This window comes from Moschus berezovskii, chromosome 2 (assembly GCF_049115385.1).
Source record: "Moschus berezovskii isolate FMDL1 chromosome 2, NW_MosBer_1.0, whole genome shotgun sequence".
Lineage (NCBI taxonomy): Eukaryota > Metazoa > Chordata > Mammalia > Artiodactyla > Moschidae > Moschus > Moschus berezovskii.
Genome location: NC_142461.1, coordinates 124,725,077 through 124,744,806, shown reverse-complemented (window position 1 = coordinate 124,744,806; position 19,730 = coordinate 124,725,077). Strand labels below are relative to the sequence as shown.

The 19,730-nt window shown below is 36.8% G+C and overlaps 1 protein-coding gene across 5 annotated transcripts in view; it reads right to left on the bottom strand.

Moving 5' to 3' along the window:
- Nucleotides 1-5,143: 5,143 nt before the first annotated feature.
- The window catches only part of ITPRID2 (ITPR interacting domain containing 2), a 39,635-nt gene continuing 25,048 nt past the window's right edge, over nucleotides 5,144-19,730 (bottom strand). For 2 of the 5 annotated variants that reach the window (XM_055397482.2, XM_055397483.2), the window contains exons 12-18: nucleotides 17,693-17,770; nucleotides 17,487-17,614; nucleotides 16,937-17,087; nucleotides 15,788-15,853; nucleotides 14,658-15,122; nucleotides 6,889-7,005; nucleotides 5,144-6,304 (exon numbers count right to left, since the gene is read on the bottom strand). In XM_055397482.2, the coding sequence (XP_055253457.2) occupies nucleotides 6,901-7,005; nucleotides 14,658-15,122; nucleotides 15,788-15,853; nucleotides 16,937-17,087; nucleotides 17,487-17,614; nucleotides 17,693-17,770 (993 nt within the window). In that variant the 3' untranslated portion in view covers nucleotides 5,144-6,304; nucleotides 6,889-6,900. The remainder of the gene's footprint in view (nucleotides 6,305-6,888; nucleotides 7,006-14,657; nucleotides 15,123-15,787; nucleotides 15,854-16,936; nucleotides 17,088-17,486; nucleotides 17,615-17,692; nucleotides 17,771-19,730) is intronic. The other 3 variants (XM_055397485.2, XM_055397484.2, XM_055397486.2) reach the window with 3 other exon arrangements.

Sequence of the window (19,730 nt, the reverse complement as noted above, 5' to 3'; positions counted from 1 at the left end):
TCTTTTGAACTGTGGTTTTGGAGAAGGCTCTTGAGAGTCCCTTAGACTGCCAGGAGATCAAACCAGTCAATTTTAAAGGAAATCAGTCCTGAATATTCATTGGAAGAACAATGAAGCTGAAGCTACAATATTTTGGCCACCTAATGTGAAGAACTGACTCATTGGAAAAGACCCTGATGCTGGGAAAGGTTGAAGACAGGAGGAGAAGGGGTGGAAGAGAATGAGATGGTTGGATGGCATCATTGACTTGATGGACATGAGTTTGAGCAGGCTCCAGGATTTGATGATGGACAGGGAAGCCTGGGGTGCTGTAGTCCATGGGCTCTCTAAATAGTCAGACATGACTTAGTGACTGAACTGAACTGTCCAACTTGCCCAACCCCACTTGCTGAAGAGCCTCTTTTTCCTATTGTATATTCCTGCCTCCTTTGTCAAAGGTTAATTGACCCTAAGTGTGTAGGTTTATTTCTGGGTTCTATTCTGTTCCATTGATCCATATGTGTGTTTTTGTGCCAGTATCATGATGTTTTGATAACCTTAGCTTTGTAGGATTGTCTGGAATATGTGACCTACTTTGTTCTTTTTCCTCAGGATTGCTTTGGCAATTCTCAATCTGTTAATGGGTTCCATATGAAATTTAGGATTATTATAGTTCTGTGAAAAGTGTCATGGGTAATTTGATAGGGATCACATTAAATATGTAGATCATTTTGTGTATTAAGGCCATTTCAATAATGTTAATTCTTCCAATCCAAGAGCTTGGAATTCTTTCCATGTCTTTGAATCATCTTAGTTTCTTTTATTAATATTTTATAGTTATTTCTAGCATTGTCTTTCACCTCTTCCGTCAGGTCTATTCCTGTTTTTTTTTTTTTTTTGGTGGGGGATGTGATTTCAAAAGGAGTTATTTTATCTTTTTGATATTTCATTGTTATTATAAAGAAATGCAACAGGTTTGTATGTTAATGTCGTATCCTGTGCTACTGTGATTAACCTGTTTATCCATTCTAGTACTTTGTGTGTAGAGTCTTCAGGGTTTTCTACGTAGAATATAATATCTTCTGCATATTGTTGTTGTTCAGTTGCTCAATCATATCTGACTTTTTGTGATCCCATGAACTGCTGCACACCAGGCTTCCATGACCTTCAATATCTCCCGGAGTTTGCTCAAACTCATGTCCATTGAGTCGGTGATGCCATCCAACCAACTCATCTTCTGTCTCTCCCTTCTTCTGCTTTCTCTCTTTCCCAGCACAGGGTCCTTTCCAGTGAGTCAGTTATTCGCATCAGGTGGCCACAGTATTGGAGTTTCAGGTTTAGCATCAGTCCTTCCAATGTATGTATATTCAGGGTTGATTTCCTTTAGGATTGACTGGTTTCATCTCCTTGCTGTCCATGGGATTCTTAAGTCTTCTTCAACACCAGTTTGAAAGCATCAGTTTTTTGGTGCTCAGCCTTCTTTATGGTCCAACTTTCACATCTGTACATGACTACTGGAAAAACCATAGCTTTGACTGGATGCATATAATGAGTTTTATCTCTTCCCTTCCAATTTGGATACTTTCTTAATTACTGTGAAATTAAGAAATACTGTACTACTTTCAATACTGTACTATTGAATAACAGTGGTGAGACTGGGATATCTGCCTTGTTCCAGATTTTAGCATGAAGACTATCAGCTTTTCACACCATTAAGTATCATATCAACTGAGAGTTTGTCATAAGTAGCTTCCATTCTGTTATGTTCCCTCTGTATGCAATTTGGTAACAGGTTTTTATCATGAATGGTGTTGATATTTATCCAATGCTTTTTCTGTATCTATTGGGATGATTATGTGGGTTTTGTCTTTTCTTTTGTTGATATGGTATATCATATTTGTTTGTGTATTTTAAACCATCCTTGTGACCCTGGGATGAATCTAGTCTGGTCATGGTCTTTGATTGGTGTGCTAATATTTTCTTGAGAATTTTTGTATCTATATTCATCAAAGATATGGGCTGTAATTTTCTTTAGTATCCTTATCTTGTTTTGGTATACATTTGTTTCCAGTTACTACCTTTGGGCTATAATGAAAAGTTCCCTGAAGGTGGCCTCTGACATATTTTTGGATATAAAAATTCCTTTTCCTGCTTACCAGCTTTCTCTCTCCAAAGTAACTAGCAGATAGGTAGTAAGACTTAACTAATATAAATCCTTGCTACTAAAAGTGCAGTTAATGGATTAGAAGCATCAGTTTCACCTGAGTGCTTCTAGAAATGCAGGAATGTGGAGCCAAGAAAGTAGGACCTAGACCTACACAATCAGAATCTTCAGTTCCACAAAATCTCAAGTAATTTGATTTCCATGCATGGAGAAATATAGAAGCATTACTCTAAGTGGTATTTCATGAGAAATTTTTTTTGTTCCAGAGAAAAAAATTTCTTTATTGAAAATTGAAATTCAGTAGTGTCCACCTTCCATTTTAAAAAGGTGAAGGACATAACTAACTGAATGCATAGTATCAAAGAATAGCAAGGAGAGATAAGAAAGCCTTCTTAAATGAACAGTGCAAATAGAGAAAAACAATAGAATGGTAAAGACCAGAGATCTCTTCAAGAAAATTGGAGATAAAAGGGAATATTTTATACAAGGATGGGCATGATAAAGGACAGACATCATTACCATGACTTAACAGAAGCAGAAGAGATTAAGAAGAGGTGGCAATAGTACACAGAAGTATACAAAAATGGTCTTAATGACCCAAATAAAAACGAGGTGTAGTCAGTCACCTAGAGGTAGACATCTTGGACTTCGAAGTCAAATGGGCCTTTGGAAACTCTACTATGAACAAAGCCAGTGGAGGTGATGGAATTCCAGCTGAGCTATTTCAAATCCTAAAAGATGATGCCGTTAAAGTGCTGCACTCATTATGCCAGCAAATTTTGAAAATTCAACAGTGACCACAGAACTGGGAAAGGTCTGTTTTCATTTCAGTCTCAAAGAAGGGCAATGCCAAAGACTATTCAAGTTACCTTATGACTGTGCTTATTTCACATACTATTAGTAACAAGGTTATGCTCAAAATCCTTCAAGCTAGGCTAGAACAGTACATGAACCAAGAACTTTCAGATGTACAAGCTGGGTTTAAAAAAAGGCAGAGGAACCAGAGATTAAATTGCCAACATTCATTGGAGCATAGAAAAAGGAAGGGAATTCCAGAAAAACATCTGCTTCATTGACTATGCTACAGGCTTTGACTGTGTGGATCACAACAAACTGTGTTAAAATTCTTAGAGATGGGAACACCAGACCACCTTACCTATCTCCTAAGAAAGCTGTATGCAGGTCAAGAAGCAACAGTTAGAAACAGGCATGGAACAATGGACTGTTTCAAAATTGGGAAAGGAGTATGTCAAGGCTGTATATTGTCACTCTGATTATTTAACTTGTATGCAGAGTATATCATGCAAAATGCTTGTCTGGGTGAATCACAACCTGGAATCAAGATTGGCAGGAGAAATAAAACAGCCTTAGATATGCCAATGACACCACTCTAATGACAGAAAGTGAAAAGGAACTAAAGAGCCTCTTGAGGATAAAAGAGGAGAGAGAAAAAGCTGGTTTAAAACTTAATATTCAGAAAACTTAGATCATGGCATCTTGTCCCATCACTTCATGGCAAATAGAAGGGGAAAAGTAGAAGCAGTGACAGATTTTGTTTTCTTGGGGTCCAAAATCACTGTGAACAGTGACTGCAGCCACGAAATTAGAAGATGCTTGCTCCTTGGTAGGAAAGCTATAACAAACCTAGACAGTGTATTAAAAGGCAGAGACATCACTTTGGCAGCAAAGGTCCGTAGAGTCAAAGTTATGGATTTTCCAGTAGTCCTGTACAGATGTGAGATTTGAACCATAAAGAAGACTGAGTGCCAAAAAACTGATGCTTTCAAATTTTGGGACCCTTGAAGAGTCCCTTGGACAGCAAGACCAAACCAGTCAATCCTAAAAGAAATCAATGCTGAGTATTTCATTGCAAGGACTGATGCTGAAGCTCCAATACTTTGGCTACCTCATGGGAAGAACTGACTCATCAGAAAAGACCCTGACCTGGGAAAGATTGAAGGCAGAAGGAGAAGGGGACAGCAGAGGATGAGATGGTTAGGATAGCATCACCAACTCAATAGACATGAATTTGAACAAACTCTGGGAGACAGTGAAGGACAGGTGAGCCTGGCCTGTTGCAGTCCATAAGGTCACAAATAGTCAGACATGACTAAGCAACTGAGCAACAAGAACTGAAATATTCTTAATTACCTAAACTTCATCCTTTCCATTTCCCATTCTTTAAGTCTTTACTGAAATTAAGTCTTCTTGGTAAAGACTTACATCTCCAAACATCACAGGCTCCACTCTTGCAAATTCTTTTTATGATTTTCATATTTTTTATTTGGTACTTCTAAACTTCAACCTTCAGGAAAAAAAGAGGCCCTGTTCTTCCATTTAGACCCCTCTCATTCACTTCGGCAGCTAGCATGGTGGCTTGAATATAGTAGCTTTCAAATGTTTTGAGTATACAAAGCTTAAAATGGGAGTAAACATGAAACTCTGATAGTACTTAAGTTCATTTGTAAGGGATCTGCCCGTTGAATCAGGCTATTTAATATTGATTATCAAATTTTGGGTTCTTGTATAGTCAGAAAAGAACTGTAAGTGGATACAAAGCTGATTAGTTAAAAATCATTGATATCTGTATTAATATTAGTATTAATATCAGTGTTTGGTTTATATGTATCATTACTATTATTAGAATCAGGTAGTCAAATTGCTGAATGACTGAGAATTTGACTGAATTTGGCCAGAGAATAAAGTAATATTTTAATGTCTGTTCTTCACAGCTTAACAGTACAGTTGAAAGAAAATTTTTGACTCAGATGGTAATAATTAGGACTACAGAACTAGATGAGACCAAGAGGCATCAGTGTGCATTCTTCATGGTGGTCTAGTCTTAACCACATTTTTGAAAGCATCGTAGATGCCTTTTCAGGAAAAGAGAATTTTAGCCTGTTAGATTATATGCTCCAGTTCTTTTGGATCTTGTTACTTATCAAATCTAATCCAAATTCTTCATGTTGTGGTTCAAGAAAATAAATCACTAAAATCATGTTAGGCAAAATAAATACTTTATTAATTTTTTTTTAGAAATCAGCCTTTGTGTGATGTGATAATTCAAACATTTAAGAAACCTTTTAGATATTCTTTCAAAGTATACTGTTAACCTCTCAACCACTTTTGATTAAAATTTCACACAAAGAAATATAATAGGAGTTGAAAATTATAAATGCTAAAGAATAATTCTAATAACATCTGGTTGTTACTTTACACATTTATTTAACATATATAAAACCAAATAGGAAACTACCTTCCTTTTTTTTTGCCCCATAAAGCAAACAATTCTCATGGGTTAAGAATGAATTAAAATTTGTTTATGAGAAAACAAAAATCTAAATTAATTCCATTTTGAAAAAACAAAACCAGCTTATTCATTTCTATCCATTCAAGTCACAGGCCCCATTATTTTGGCAATACTCTACTATTTAGTCTAAAAGAAGAAACATGTCCTTATAATAAAGAAGTCTGGACACTGCAAAAAGTACATAGTGTTTAACATAAGACATGTTTCCAAAAAAACAAACAAACAAAAATCCCCGAACTACATAAGCTACAATAAAATTACAATTGTCTTGGGTAAAATAACAATGCTTACAGTGTAAGAACATTAAGTAGTTTTAGGTAACATAAATTCTATCCTACTGCTATTAGTAAACTCCTCAAGAATTAAAAGCAGTTTTTACAACAGGATAATTTTTCTTCTTGGAAGTGACACTAATTAACAGCAGTGGAGGGAGTATCATTGGTTGTTTCAAGCTCTCAAAAAATGAATCAGTTATTGCACAGTAAATACCTCATAGAGGTCAGTGTTTTAAGAAGCCAGTCTGAAGAAATATGTTATTTATAAGTTGGTTAAGTATGGAAGTTTTCAAGTTTTAAAATTAATTCTACCTAGGCAATCAACTGGAAAATACTGACATACAAATAAATATTAGGCTTTTCAAATGGCTATGGTTTTGATAGTTTAGAAAAGAAATAAAGTCAGCAAAGTGCCTATGTTTCTAAGTTTTTTGAAAAGATATGCACAGAAGAAATAAACATTGTATACAGTAGCCCAACTCAGCAGCAAGTATCTTCTGAAGCACAAATGACACCTCCACCAGTGTATATCATTGATAGCTCCAGTATCACGCAGCTAACAGGACCTATGCCAACCTTAAAAAAAGAAGAAAAGGAAACATTAAGCATTTTTCAATTTTTACTGAAAAGTCTTTAAAAGGAAGGAAGAGAATAAAGATCCTCCATTATCTATTATGACATGATTAGATATGAGACCTAATGTACTATGTACAATGAGACCTATGGGATATGTTTTCTTTAAAAAACAAAAGATACTAAAAGTTTATGATTAAGTCTTGAAATCTTGGACACGACTGAAGCAACTTGGTATGCACACATGCTTGAAATCTTGATCCATTCGAAGTTATATTATAACCAGGGCAGTGCTATCAAAATTCAGGTTTGAAGGTCCCAATTTCCCCAATTCCAGAATTTATTTACTATAATGAAATTTCAATAAAATGATAAAATATCAGTATCACTTGGAGGTTTGAGATTATGAGATTTGACTCACACTTCAAATGAGGTTATAAAAGGTTTTCACACTGTAAAATAACATATTGCATACTTCCTAAAAACAAAAATTTAGCTATGGAAACAGACCTATATACTAAGAAAAAGCATTAAAAACTAAGTACTAAGTTACATTTAGCTAAACAAAGAAATTCAGAAAAAATTACCTATAAATTCCATTAGTGACTATCTTGCTTAGAACTGGATGCTTTACTTGAAGATACTGCTGCCAGAAGTCCACTTACAATCTCCCGTCTGATTTCCCCAACAATAGACTCTTTAATCTAGAATGGAAAAAGAAGAAAATAAGAATTTAACAGTATCACTACAATCCATTTTATTCTGTTATCAGAAAAAACAAGTAAATGACATTTAATTTCTGCAGTCACCTAAACTACAGAGAAAACTAAACCTTCATGTAAATCCTTCATGAACTACAGAGAGCGAGCAGGGAATCATATCCATCTATTCTCAAACTCGGATCATGTTCTGAGATCTTGTCTAGCATAATTCAAATAACTCCATTTCAAAATATCACAATTCTCAAGTTGAGAGCATTAACAAATGTTAAAACTTCATAGATAATTTACCCTATGACACAAAATAACCTTTGAAAGAACTGATTAAATATTATGTTCACTTTTATGTTTTTTTTTAAAAATTAATATCTACCTAACAGCAGAAAGCAAAGAGGGACTAAAGAGCCTCTTGATGACAGTGAAAGAAAAGGGTGAAGAAGCTGGCTTAAAACTCAACATTCAAAAACCTAAGATCATGGCATCTGGTCCCATTACTTCAAGGCAAATAGATGGGGAAACATTGGAAACAGTGACAGACTTTTATTTTCTTGGGCTCCAAAATCATAGTAGACGGTAAATGTAGCCATGAAATTAAAAGATGCTTGCTCCTTGGAAGAAAAGCTATTTAACAAACTTAAGACAGCATATTAAAAAGCAGAGACATCACTTTGCCAACAAAGGTCCATATAGTCAAAGCTATGGTTTTTCCAGTAGTCATGTATGGATGTGAGAGTTGGACCATAAAGAAGGCCGAGTGTTGAAAAAATGGTGTTTTCAAACTGTGGTGCTGGAGAAGACTCTTGAGGGTCCCTTGGACAGAAAGGAGATCAAACAAGTCAATCCTAAAGGAAATCAACCCTAAATATTCATCGGAAGGACTGATGCTGAAGCTCCAATACTTTGGCCACCTGATGTGAAGAGCTGACTCATTAGAAAAGACCCTGATCCTAAATATTCATTGGAAGGACTGATGCTGAAGCTCCAATACTTTGGCCACCTGATGTGAAGAGCTGACTCACTGCAAAAGACCCTGATGCTGGGAAAGACTGAGGTAGGAGGAGAAGAGGAGGACAGAGGATGAGGTGGTTGTATCGCATCACTGACTCAATGGACATGAGTTTGAGCAAGCTCCGGGAGATGGTGAAGGACAGGGAAGCCTGGCGTGCTGCAGTCCATGTGGTAGGAAAGAGTCAGACACGACTGAGCGACTGAACACCACCACCAAACAACCATAAACTCTAAATAAGTCAATACTGAGTTGTATGGTATGTTTGTCACCTGTCTGAAAATTCTGCTTTGGATGAGGATTTACATGTCATTTTATTGTTGGAAAATGCAAACAGATCTAGAGGCAATGACAATTCCCTCAAAATTTTCTTCTCCAGATGCCCAAACACTACACATGCACACCTACGTCTTTTTCTCTCTAATTTGTGACCCCATGGAATGCAGCCCACAAATCTCCTCTATCTATGGGATTTTCCAGGCAAGAATACTTGGGTGGGTTGCCATTTCCTCCTCCCAGGGATCCTCCAGACCCAGGAATCAAACCCACAGCTCCTGCATGTCCTGCCTTGGCCATAGATTCTTTACCACTGAGCCACCTGGGAAGCCCAGTGCATCACCTCTGAGTAGCCCTTTGTGAAGGCTTTAAATGTGTGTTTCCTCAAATAAACTGATAATGCCTTCCTGAATTAGCACTCAAGACACATTCAACCAGCTTTTAAAAATTCTACATTTCCAGTTTCCTGTCAGTCTGATCTCTTTCCTAAAATGTTCCTAAGTATATCCTGAACACATCTCAATGGAAGTCTTTCCAAAAATGGCTCTGTAATAATGTCATGCAAAATATATGTCACACTATATATATATATATTTATACATAAATATTCAGATAAACAAATGCTCCTTAACTACCAACCATCTGTACTGAAACATATTTAAATAAATAAAATTTTCTCATTTTACCTTCTACCAGTATCTCTAAACCTTAAACATCAAAGGTCTGTTAAGTTCACAGTACTTCAGATTCGTTTTTTAAACAAATGTATGTTGGATACAAATATGATACCAGAATTTCTTTGCCACAGCATACAAGTACAAATGCAGTGTGTTAAATCAGATCCTCTGTAAATCCATATTTACAAAAGACAATGAGTTAGCAGAGTCTTTCAGTCCTGTTGTCCAATGCACATCTCACCACACTTTACTCAAAAATTTTTTTTCATTCTTCATCATTCAAAAACAAACTAGCCCAAAAGTATTATCTACAAACCAAAAAAGTGTGCCAAAATTTGGGGGGTGGGGATGGGTACAGACATCACTGCAGTAAAACATAAAAAGTCTCTACCAAGGATGTCATTATCTAGGTGGGCTCAGAACAGACATTTCATAAAATATTAAAAAGGAAAAACTGTTAACTCATTAAAATGAGAATAAAAAATGAGAGACTAGTATGGGATAGAAGAGGAAGAAGTTATCAGAGATTAGCAAATTTCAACACAGTGGTGAAAAAGTAAGGCCAATTGCAGACAACAGTGAGTATGAAAACAGTAGCAAGAGCACCTTAAGAGAGGGAGCAGAAAGAAGCCTAGCGGATAAGACAGTTCCTACCAGTGAGAGAGCAGAAGCGAATCCCAATAGGAAGGGTGCACCCAAATGGAAATGTAGCAGTGTGTTCTGGCACACAGTAAGCGCTCAGTGAATGTCTGAATAAATGCCACCAATGAGAGAGTAAAAGAGAGTATCTCACACAAAACATAACAGAAAGTGAAAAACAAAGGACTACATATAAGCACTGGAAAACGACAAAATGCCTTTGGTAATTTACTGAAGTAATAAATGTATGAACAAATAAATTAGTTCCAAAGCCTCCCACGTTACAGAGGTGGGGAAGGATAAGCAGTGAGAAAATGAGTGGAATGGATGGTGAAGTCCATTTTATAACTTCCAAAAAGTAATATCCGCTGAAGACAGACTACTTGAGATCAAGGAAGGCATGCACATTGGCATATTAACAAGAGGACAGCAAGCCTAAAGTGAGGGACAACACATCCATTTATTAGCCTCTACTGAGTGCCTCCTGTACGGCAGCCATTATTACAGAGATCACTAATAGAATTAGTAAGAACACAGGCAAGCTGTGTATTTACCAAAATACATATAAAAGTGTGCCAGATGAAATACAGTTACTCAGAGGCATGGACCAAGCCTAGGAACTTCAATGAACAAAGAAGAAAACTCTACACAGAGCAATCTATCTTTATACTCTGACATTTAATTCTGTTCAATTTGCTTCTGTGGACACATGCTCACTTATTCTGTTAAGTAATCTTTTTTCCTTACTTTTTCTTTTGGTGTTCTCTTTCAAAAGAATTCTACTGTATCAGTATTATAAGTAATGAAAGCTTTCTTTTAAAAAACTTCACATATGGTGAAATAATGGAAACAAAGGCCTGATAGACACCGTTGTTTTCATGCACCCGTGAGAGCAATAAGAAAACTTTCCTCTTGAGTGTTTGCCAAACATGCTTAATCCTCACCTGCAAAACTGTTCAACCCAAGCTTAAATCTTCCCTTCCTGAATAATGGCTTTGTTAATGGAGTTAAAGACCCAGAATTTGCTGGGAAGACAATTCTATTTTTCTTGGTAGCTGATACAATAAGAGTTTAAAAAAACTGGAATTCAGTACCATTATATTTAAGGAAAAAGATTACCAATTTTAAATGAACAGAATCAAGACTAATCTGAATTTTAAATATTTTGCAAAGTTTAACAGAACACCATTGTAACTGAGCTAAAATGATAATAACCCAAATGATTTTTTAAAATTATAGATGACATTAGACTAATTTATCCATTAACATATGCTTTTAAAGTGCTTCAAAAGAGTTTATTTTTTTTAAGGACATCAATGTTCCTCTTATGCCCTATTTGATCTACTATACAATTTGCTTAGTAAGCTCTTCTTTGGAGACAGTTAAAAGAGTCAGTGTTAAGCTAAAGTTCCTCCAAACTATGTCAAATTCTGAATCAGGAAGTTTCTAATTAACAGTAACAAATTCTGAAAAATTGTTCAAACATTTGTCTAACATGTCAGTCCTTCAAATTATAAAATCTCCCATATTTAATAGGGAGGTTCTTATAAATGATTAAGTAATTCTCTAGCACCACCAAAGTATGATGGGAACAACCAAGTTTTTTATTTATGCTAAGTTCTACCAGCCCCCAAAAATCAGAGTTCTGGGTTAGGGATGCTTTGAAAGTGAAAGTGAAAGCCACTCAGTCTTATCTCTTTGCGACCCCACAGAATATCCATGGAATTCTCCATGCCAGAATATTGGAGTGGGTAGCCATTCCCTTCTCCAGAGGATTTTCCTGACCCAGGAATCTTTATCAGGCCATCCATTAACAACATTAAAAATTAGGACTCAAGTGTGCATTAAGAGAGTATTTGTGCCAAATTTGAGTATATAAAGTCCAGCTTCCAAGGAAATTTTTCAAACCAGAGCAAGTTAAGGGAATAAAAATACCACATTTCGTGTCAAGGGAGATGTGGAGTACCTTAAAACTGATTTTCTCAGTTAACAAAGATGTTGTGGAGAAAAATAATTACTTAGTTCTACTCAAAAATTGATCTTTGACATGAAACACCATCAGTCACACCTAACTGAGCAAGGTGGATGTATAGAGCCTGCTAAATATTAGCCAGACACAACCAACCTACAAAATAATTACATTTATAGGACAAATAAATTTATAGAATTAAGATCTTTTAAATTTCAAGTTTGTAATTCATGTCATGAAAAGAAATTACATACATGCAGTGTCTTCTGCTATTGACAGAATGCTTGTAAGTGTTAATTTGTCTGAATGTCAGCTGAACCTAGGAACAGAGTACCCAACATGTACAAACACTGAACAGCTACCAGATTTCTTAGTTCACTGTGTTATGAAGCACACCTATCTTCATCTGGCATTACAATTTCTGTTGGATTTCATTATCATCCCCCTCTACCACTTCACAGTAACTCACAAGTCATTTATCTTGCAGCCCTTCCAGAATCCAATTCCAGAAGCAAATTTCAGGTCTTTTTCAAGGCAATGTCACACTATTGCAGCATTTATTTCTTAACAAAACAGTGTTACTGTTTTTATTAGGTTTTCACCTTTTCAAAAATATGTCACTGACAAGAGTTTTGAATGTTATGCTTCTATTTTCCCCATGAGCTCTGTAGTTTTTACTGTACAAACTGCACAGCATGATTTTTAGGAATGTATATATTAATGTCATATAAAGCAAAACTGACTTTATTTTCAAGGTACTTCTCAAGCTACTGTCATGCAGCTGTAAATGATGGCACCTCATACATGAACTAATCTCTGGACCCAGAGAAGCAATGGCTCAAAATTGCCACCATTCTTTAAAAAAAACAAAAAAACAAAACTTAATTTTGTACTGGGTATAGCCCATTAGCAATGAATAATTTCAGATGAAGAGTGAAGGGACTCAGCCATATATACATGTATCCACTTTCCCCCAGACTCCCCTCCCATCCAGGCTGCCACATAACATTGAGCAGAGTTCCATGTGCTATAAAGTTACCATTTTAAATACAGCAATGTGTCCATGTCCAACCCAAACTTTCTAACTATCCCCTCTCCCTCCCCACTGCCAACCATAAGTTCAGTTCTCTAAGTCTGCAAGTCTCTCTCTGTTTGTAAGTAAGCTCAATTGTATCATTTCTTTATAGATTCTACATACAAGGGATGTCATGCTATATTTCTCCTTCTCTGACTTAGTCACTCAGCATGACAGTCTCTAGGTCCATGCATGTTGCTGCAAATTGCTGCCACCATTCTTGACCTATAACCACCAAAAATTTGTTCAATGTTCAGTTCAGTCGCTCAGTCATGTCCGACTCTCCGCGACCCCATGAATCACAGCACGCCAGGCCTCCCTGTCCATCACCAACTCCCGGAGTTCACTCAAACTCATGTCCACAGAGTCGGTGATGCCATCCAGCCATCTCATTCTCTGTCGTCCCCTTCTCCTCCCGCCCCCAACCTTTCCTAGCATCAGACTCTTTTGCAGTGAGTCAACTTGTCCCATGAGGTGGCCAAAGTATTGGAGTTTCAGCTTTAGCTTCAGTCCTTCCAATGAACACCCAGGATCGATCTCCTCTAGAATGGACTGGTTGAATCTCCTTGCAGTACAAGTTCAATGTTACTCACAAATTAATTCTAAAAATGTGTTACATTCGCATTACTGAATTTATTGGAAGTACAAAGATTAAAAAGAAGGAGCCACTGACTCTTATTTCTCTGGCTCATTTTGGTATTTTCCATTTCTAAATCCTTACTTCTCAATACATTATATTAAGTGCTTTTCTGTATGATTTTTCAACTGTTCCCTGAGTTAGTTCTATTTACTCTCCTACTAGACTTTAGGTTTAAGGATTTCATGGTCTTATATCCATTTTTCTTTTCTCCTTTATAGAGCAGGTACTCATTAAGACTCTTGTAAACCATTTTTTTTAAAAACACAGTAGGCTATTCTTCTTTTTACTAATGGAAAGAATGAATGATCCTTTTTATCATGGATTTTAGTATCCCAGTTGGAAAGAACTATGAATAATTACAGTTCTTCCTCAGAGTTACTCTTAAGACAGGGACAGAATGAAAAAAATAAATTCAACACGTAATTTTTATCTTATGCACTCTACCGAATTTTGTATCCGAAGACACAATGTGATTTGAGAAAAGGAAAAAAAAGTCATATATAAATACGTATCTATAGCAGTTTCCTTTTTTAAATGATATCCATACTATTGACTCACTGGAAAAGACTGATGCTGGGAGGGATTGGGGGCGGGAGGAGAAGGGGACGACAGAGAATGAGATGGCTGGATGGTATCACCGACTCGATGGACATGAGTTTGAGTGAACTCCGGGAGTTGGTGATGGACAGGGAGGCCTGGCGTGCTGTGCTTCATGGGGTTGCAGAGAGTCAGACACGACTGAGCGACTGAACTGAACTGAACTATTCCTTACTATCTGATCCTGGTGCCAAAAGCAACTATTTTACTAATTTCTCAAATATTTTGCCTTTGATTACTAGTCTAAGTTTCTGCAGTCCTTTCGGTAACCTAGAACTATCGCTAAATGTTTCAGGTCTGCATACTGCTAATCACATAGGGTAAACTTTAATTCTATATTTTTATCTTTGAATGACTTACATAATTTCTAAAGGTCTCTACTCACTAAACCAAATAAATGCTTCATACTTCTTAAAATCTCAATTGACATTATAAAATGGTAGGTTTTAATCTTGGAAGAGATCTAAATTATAATCCTTAATTTTACAAAGGTGGATACAGAGGTCCAAAGTCCTCGTCACATTTTCACCTATTTTGAAACCTACACATACCTTCTTCACCAGAGTGAATATTGAGAATCGCAATTATTTCACATGGGAGTAAGAAATCTGCAGAAACAGCATTACAAACATGATAGACATGAGCTGGATCAATGGGAAAATTACTGAATACAGTGAATCAAAGGAGTATCTTATAAATAATTAATGTTAAAATAAAACCTATTCCAAATAAATTAATTAAGCATAGATTTTACTCACCTCCCTTATGACTTGCTGTAATTCATCTTGCTCCACATTTTTATGCATTTCCTCAGCAGCTGGCAATAATGAGACTTTTCCATGTTCTTCCTCCACTTCAGATTTAGGTCCTACAGCTTCTGAGGTTTCTTCAGTTGCTCCAGCTTCCTCAGAACTTTCCACATCTGGAGGTGTCTGCACAGAGCCTGTTCTAGAAGGAGCAGTTGGTGTTAGGGCCACTGATGCTCGGAATAATTTCTTGCTTGGTACCAGATGGGTTTTGGGTTTGCCCACTGAGTCAACAGGAGGTACTCCAGTTCTTCTACTGGCACGAGAGGGACCAGAACATACAGAAGATGACTCTGATGTTGCTTGGGAAAAAACAGATTCTGAACTTTCTCCAGGAGGAATTTCAAATCCCATTTCTCCATGGCCCAGGCCCAATTCAGACTTTAGGTATGACTGTTCCCGCATCAGTTCAGTGACCTAGAGATCAGAAAAACTGTAATTCTTCTCTCTTTAAATTAAGATTGGTAGTTAAAAGATTAATATCCTCGATGCTGCCCCAAATCATTTAACTTGTAGCGACATGATTCGAATGCACTCATTTAGTTACTACTCAATTTCATTTGTAAAAACAGCAAGAAAAATTCAAATTCAGTGAGATCAAGCCATAAAATGTTTAACTAGGCTATAGCTGGATGAAATTTTACTTGGTTCCAAATGGGTGTCCAAATTACTTACAAATAAAAGTAACCAGTAAAAAAAAAAACTCATAATTCCCTCAAATGAACTAATTCATTTAAAATACAATAAAAATCAATCTTTGTTCAAAATGTAGTCATCGTAAAGATCCAATTATCTAAAGAACCTGGAATCAGACTGTGAAAGCACATTTCCTGAAATATAAATTACTTTTTATGATGCATTATTTCCTTTAGGCCATGAAGATAAATCATTATTGCAATTAACTGACTTTCTAGTGGCCAAAGATGGCAACGGACTTCCAGAAGTGCCAGACTCACTTCTAATCAAATTAACTTATCAAATTGTGCATTTAAATTTTTTTTTCATCTACATTAGGAAAACTGTGTGTTTATGAAATATTATATCATTCCCTTCCCCAGTGATTTAAAAGGAAAGAGGCTTACTGGTTCCATTACATTCAATGGAGAAGGGCATGACAAGTTATCAGCGCTTCTACTGCCACACATTCCCTGAAAAAGCAAAACAATATATATATATATGTGATAAATGTGTGTGTGTCTGTGTGTAGTTTTTTTCAAAATGCAAGTGCTTTATAATAAAATGAGCTAATTATTGCTCTAAAGCAGTCCTTTATGTCACAAAAGTCAGCCTCAGCTGTCACAGGATCCTGTAAAATGTGTCACTGTGAGTGAAGGTTGCGTAGATGTTCTGATTCTCTGATCTCACTAATGCACATTTCTCAGGATAATACAGCAAACTGTCGATGAGGTCAAATAGATCAAAACTGTCGAGATATTCATTGACAAGATATGTTCAGTCTGTGCTAAACATATATATGTATATACACACACACACATTCTTATTCTACTTGCCGTGTGTTCATGCATTTGTTTTTAACAAAATCAGTTATGCTCAATTAACAAAGAAAAGAGTTCACTGTTTCAACATTTCAAAACAATATATTCTACAATTGAACAATTTTGGCAAAAATAAGAATACAATTGTTGAAGTTCAAATTGCATGAAAAGGAATATTAGGAGTAAGAATAGTGGTACAAAATAGATAGTGCTTGTCTCTATTCTCGTTTGTATACATGTTTTTCTGCTTTTACAAAGATCTTATTTGATTCCTTAAAAAAAAAATAGAATGGAAAAGAATCCAAAATAAAGGAAAAGTGTAAAGGGAACAGTTTTTTTTCAAAAAGGCAAGAAAGGGGAAAAAAAGGTTACATGAAATATATATATGTGTGTTCTTCAGTTATACACAATGAGTAACATCTAAATTAGTCATATGCTAACCTACTATCATTTTTCCTTTAAAATCCTTTAATGTTTGCATTGCTCTTTATTCTCTATTATTAAATTACAATTTATATATATGTGTATATATATATATATAAATATGCTAAATATTTAAGAAGTTAACCACAACTTACACATTCCACTGATTTGTGGGAAAGGCTCATTAAACACTGCATGTCTCTAATGTCATTAAAATACATTGTTTTTAAATTAAGGCATTTGTCCTAAACTGTGTGGAATGCTACTAACAAGTTCTGAGTGAAAAAACTGTGACAACCCGAGCAAGCATACCATGAGTGCCGAGGGGCGGAAGGCTGAAGGCACGTGCAAAGGGCGGAGCTGCTCCTCCAGCCCCAGTAGGCGCTCCTCCAGCTGCAGCTCCAGGTCCTGCAGTTCCATTCGGACTGAATTTCTCAAACTCTGCAGCTGATCAACTTCATACCTATTAGTAGGCACAGAGTTTGAAAAAAGCAGTTTGGAAACTCAGTGTTACAACTCTCACAAGCTTTCGGAAGGTACTTAAAACCCCAAGTTCTATAGATGAGCGCAACAGCGTCTGCAATGAGTATAACCATTGTAACTGCTTTTTCTTCCTCTGGCTTCCATCACAAATATTCCAGACAATAAAAAACAGATTCCAACCACTGTCTTCCTCAGTTCAGCGGAGACAGAGAAGTTTATGTAGCAAAACATTGGGCCCAATTTTATTTACACTGGTCCACAGACTAAATAAAGGGTACACAGCAGTGTAAATGAAATTCAGCTTCCAAAAAAAAAAAGTTAACAATGCTTTTAGAATAAAAAATATTTTAAGCCAACATTAAGACATATGAACTTTTACCTTTCCTCCTCAGTCATATGATGATAAACCATGGTTTGCTGACGCAGCATTGCCAATTCTAAATCCATCATTTGCGTTCTAAACAAATTCAGACTCCGTCTCATTACTTGGAGCTCCTGAAAAGTATTCTAAAATGCGATTTAACAGCATTAACTTCTAAATCACACAAATCATTCCGTAACACAGAGATCAAAGTAACAACTTACTTCATAAAGAGGTAGAACAGATGATTTCTGAGTACTATATGGAGCAGCAGCAAGATCAGGTCCTCTCATCATAGGGTACTTCAAAAGAGTGAAAGTCTGATTAGAAACCAATGTTAAAGTGACTACTTCCACATCATCTAAGGTGTTAAAAGGCAGAATTTTGGGAGTATATATGTTTCTCTTTGGGGCATAAAACAAAATCTAAAACCACTTCATGTTATAAGCAGAAATCAGATAAATCAGTCACCAGTACCATCTACTACTCGTATCTGTTTTAGTTACAAGTCAGTGTATTTGGAACAGGAAAGAGGCAAAGGAACACATATAGTTTAAATCTATTAATATGTCTTACAGGACCTCCTTCTTGCCTTGAGAAAGTAGAAAAATAAAAACAAAACTCAGAAATATAGAAGCAATAGCAAATGTCATTCTGAGATCACAGAAACTACTGACTCGGCTAAAGAAAGTAGCAAGCAATCACCACACCCTTCTTAGATATCTGAGTATCTACCATGCATCACTTAGGTAGTGAAAAAGATAAAAAGAAGATAGAAGGCATTCCCAGCCTTCAAGCATTCTCACAGTGGAAGAAACAAGGGGAAAACAGAAGTAGAAATATATACATAATGCCGGCTTGGGCTGGTGTGGGGACTGCTGTGATGAAAACAGTCAAAAATCCAGATTAGCTTAAGTGTTCTCAAGAGTGGTGACACTTGAGCTGTATCTTAACAGTAAACAGGACTTGGTCAGGGGACGAAAGGCAAGGGCAGGCCATCCCAGGTTAAAAAAAATAAATAAAAAAGTGGCATGGGTAAAACCAGACAGCTAGGGACACACACCTAGGGAGGAGCCTGCATGTGTCTGTGGAGCATTCACAGGGAATGGGCCTGGAGGGACAGGCAGAGGCCGGGTGTACACAGCTCCTGTCTACTGAGGCGGGGTGGAGTGGGGATGGGGAGAGGAGCTGAGTTACTGACGGAACACTGGAGAGAAAACCCCATCTAGAGCAGAACAAGCTGGCCCAGACAGGTGGAACATGACGGTGTAGGTGGACAGGACCCCGGGGATCCCCAGCTTCCCGTAACTGCAGCCGAAAGGTGAATTTCTCCTTTGAAGACAGAATCACATTTTGTAAGGAGGAAAGAGAGACACCCAGTTTCTGGTTAGACTGAAAATCATTAGTAGAAGACAATCAGCATGAGGATAAAATCTCTACTTAAAAGTGTATTTTACTGCCTAACTTAAAAGGTTTCCAACTTTCATTCTGAGTGCCAAAGGGGCTTCCTGTCTACCACATCATCATGAAAAGGAATGTATCATATACACTCCAGGCTTCTCGACTCTTAGCTGAACACCCCCGTTCATTACGTTACACTGTCATTTTCCTCATTTCCTCAACTGCCCAATCTAAGTAGCTTAGAAAGATTTGGAAAGGAAATGTGAAAGGCAAACCAAGAAGACAATTTACTTCTTTCTCAAAACTTATTTTGGAAATTATTCCCATCCCACTAACAAATCTGACAGCAGTGACTTTAAAAGTGACAAGACACACAGACTATCTTTGATCAGATTCACACGTTTACCTGATTTTTTCTCTTCTTTTAACCCCGTGGAAGCAGACTAATTCTGTACCAGGAGACCAGCGTCAGGAGTCAGCAGATGAAGGAAAAGCTTAGTCAGAAAGCAACGAGTGGAACCAGGAGAACGCACGGCCACACAGAAGCCAAGGGAGGAAAACTTAGAAAGAAGTGGACACTGTCAGAGTGAAGAGAAAAGGACAGAGAGCACTTGAGAAGTTTTGTTTTTTAATGACAAAGAGAACTTGACTAAGACAGAGACAATGGAGGAGAGGCTAAAGAAAGCAGGACACCTAAAAAACAAAATCTCTCTAGGAGGGAGGGAGACTGTGAACAGAGACATTCACCTTGTTCAGAATCAGTTACAGCTTTTCCCTTGAGCTAGGAAGGAAGAGGCTGGGGGTGGGCAGTGGTGGGGCAGGTACAGAATAATTTAGGAATGTAGCAAAACGAGGCTGAGG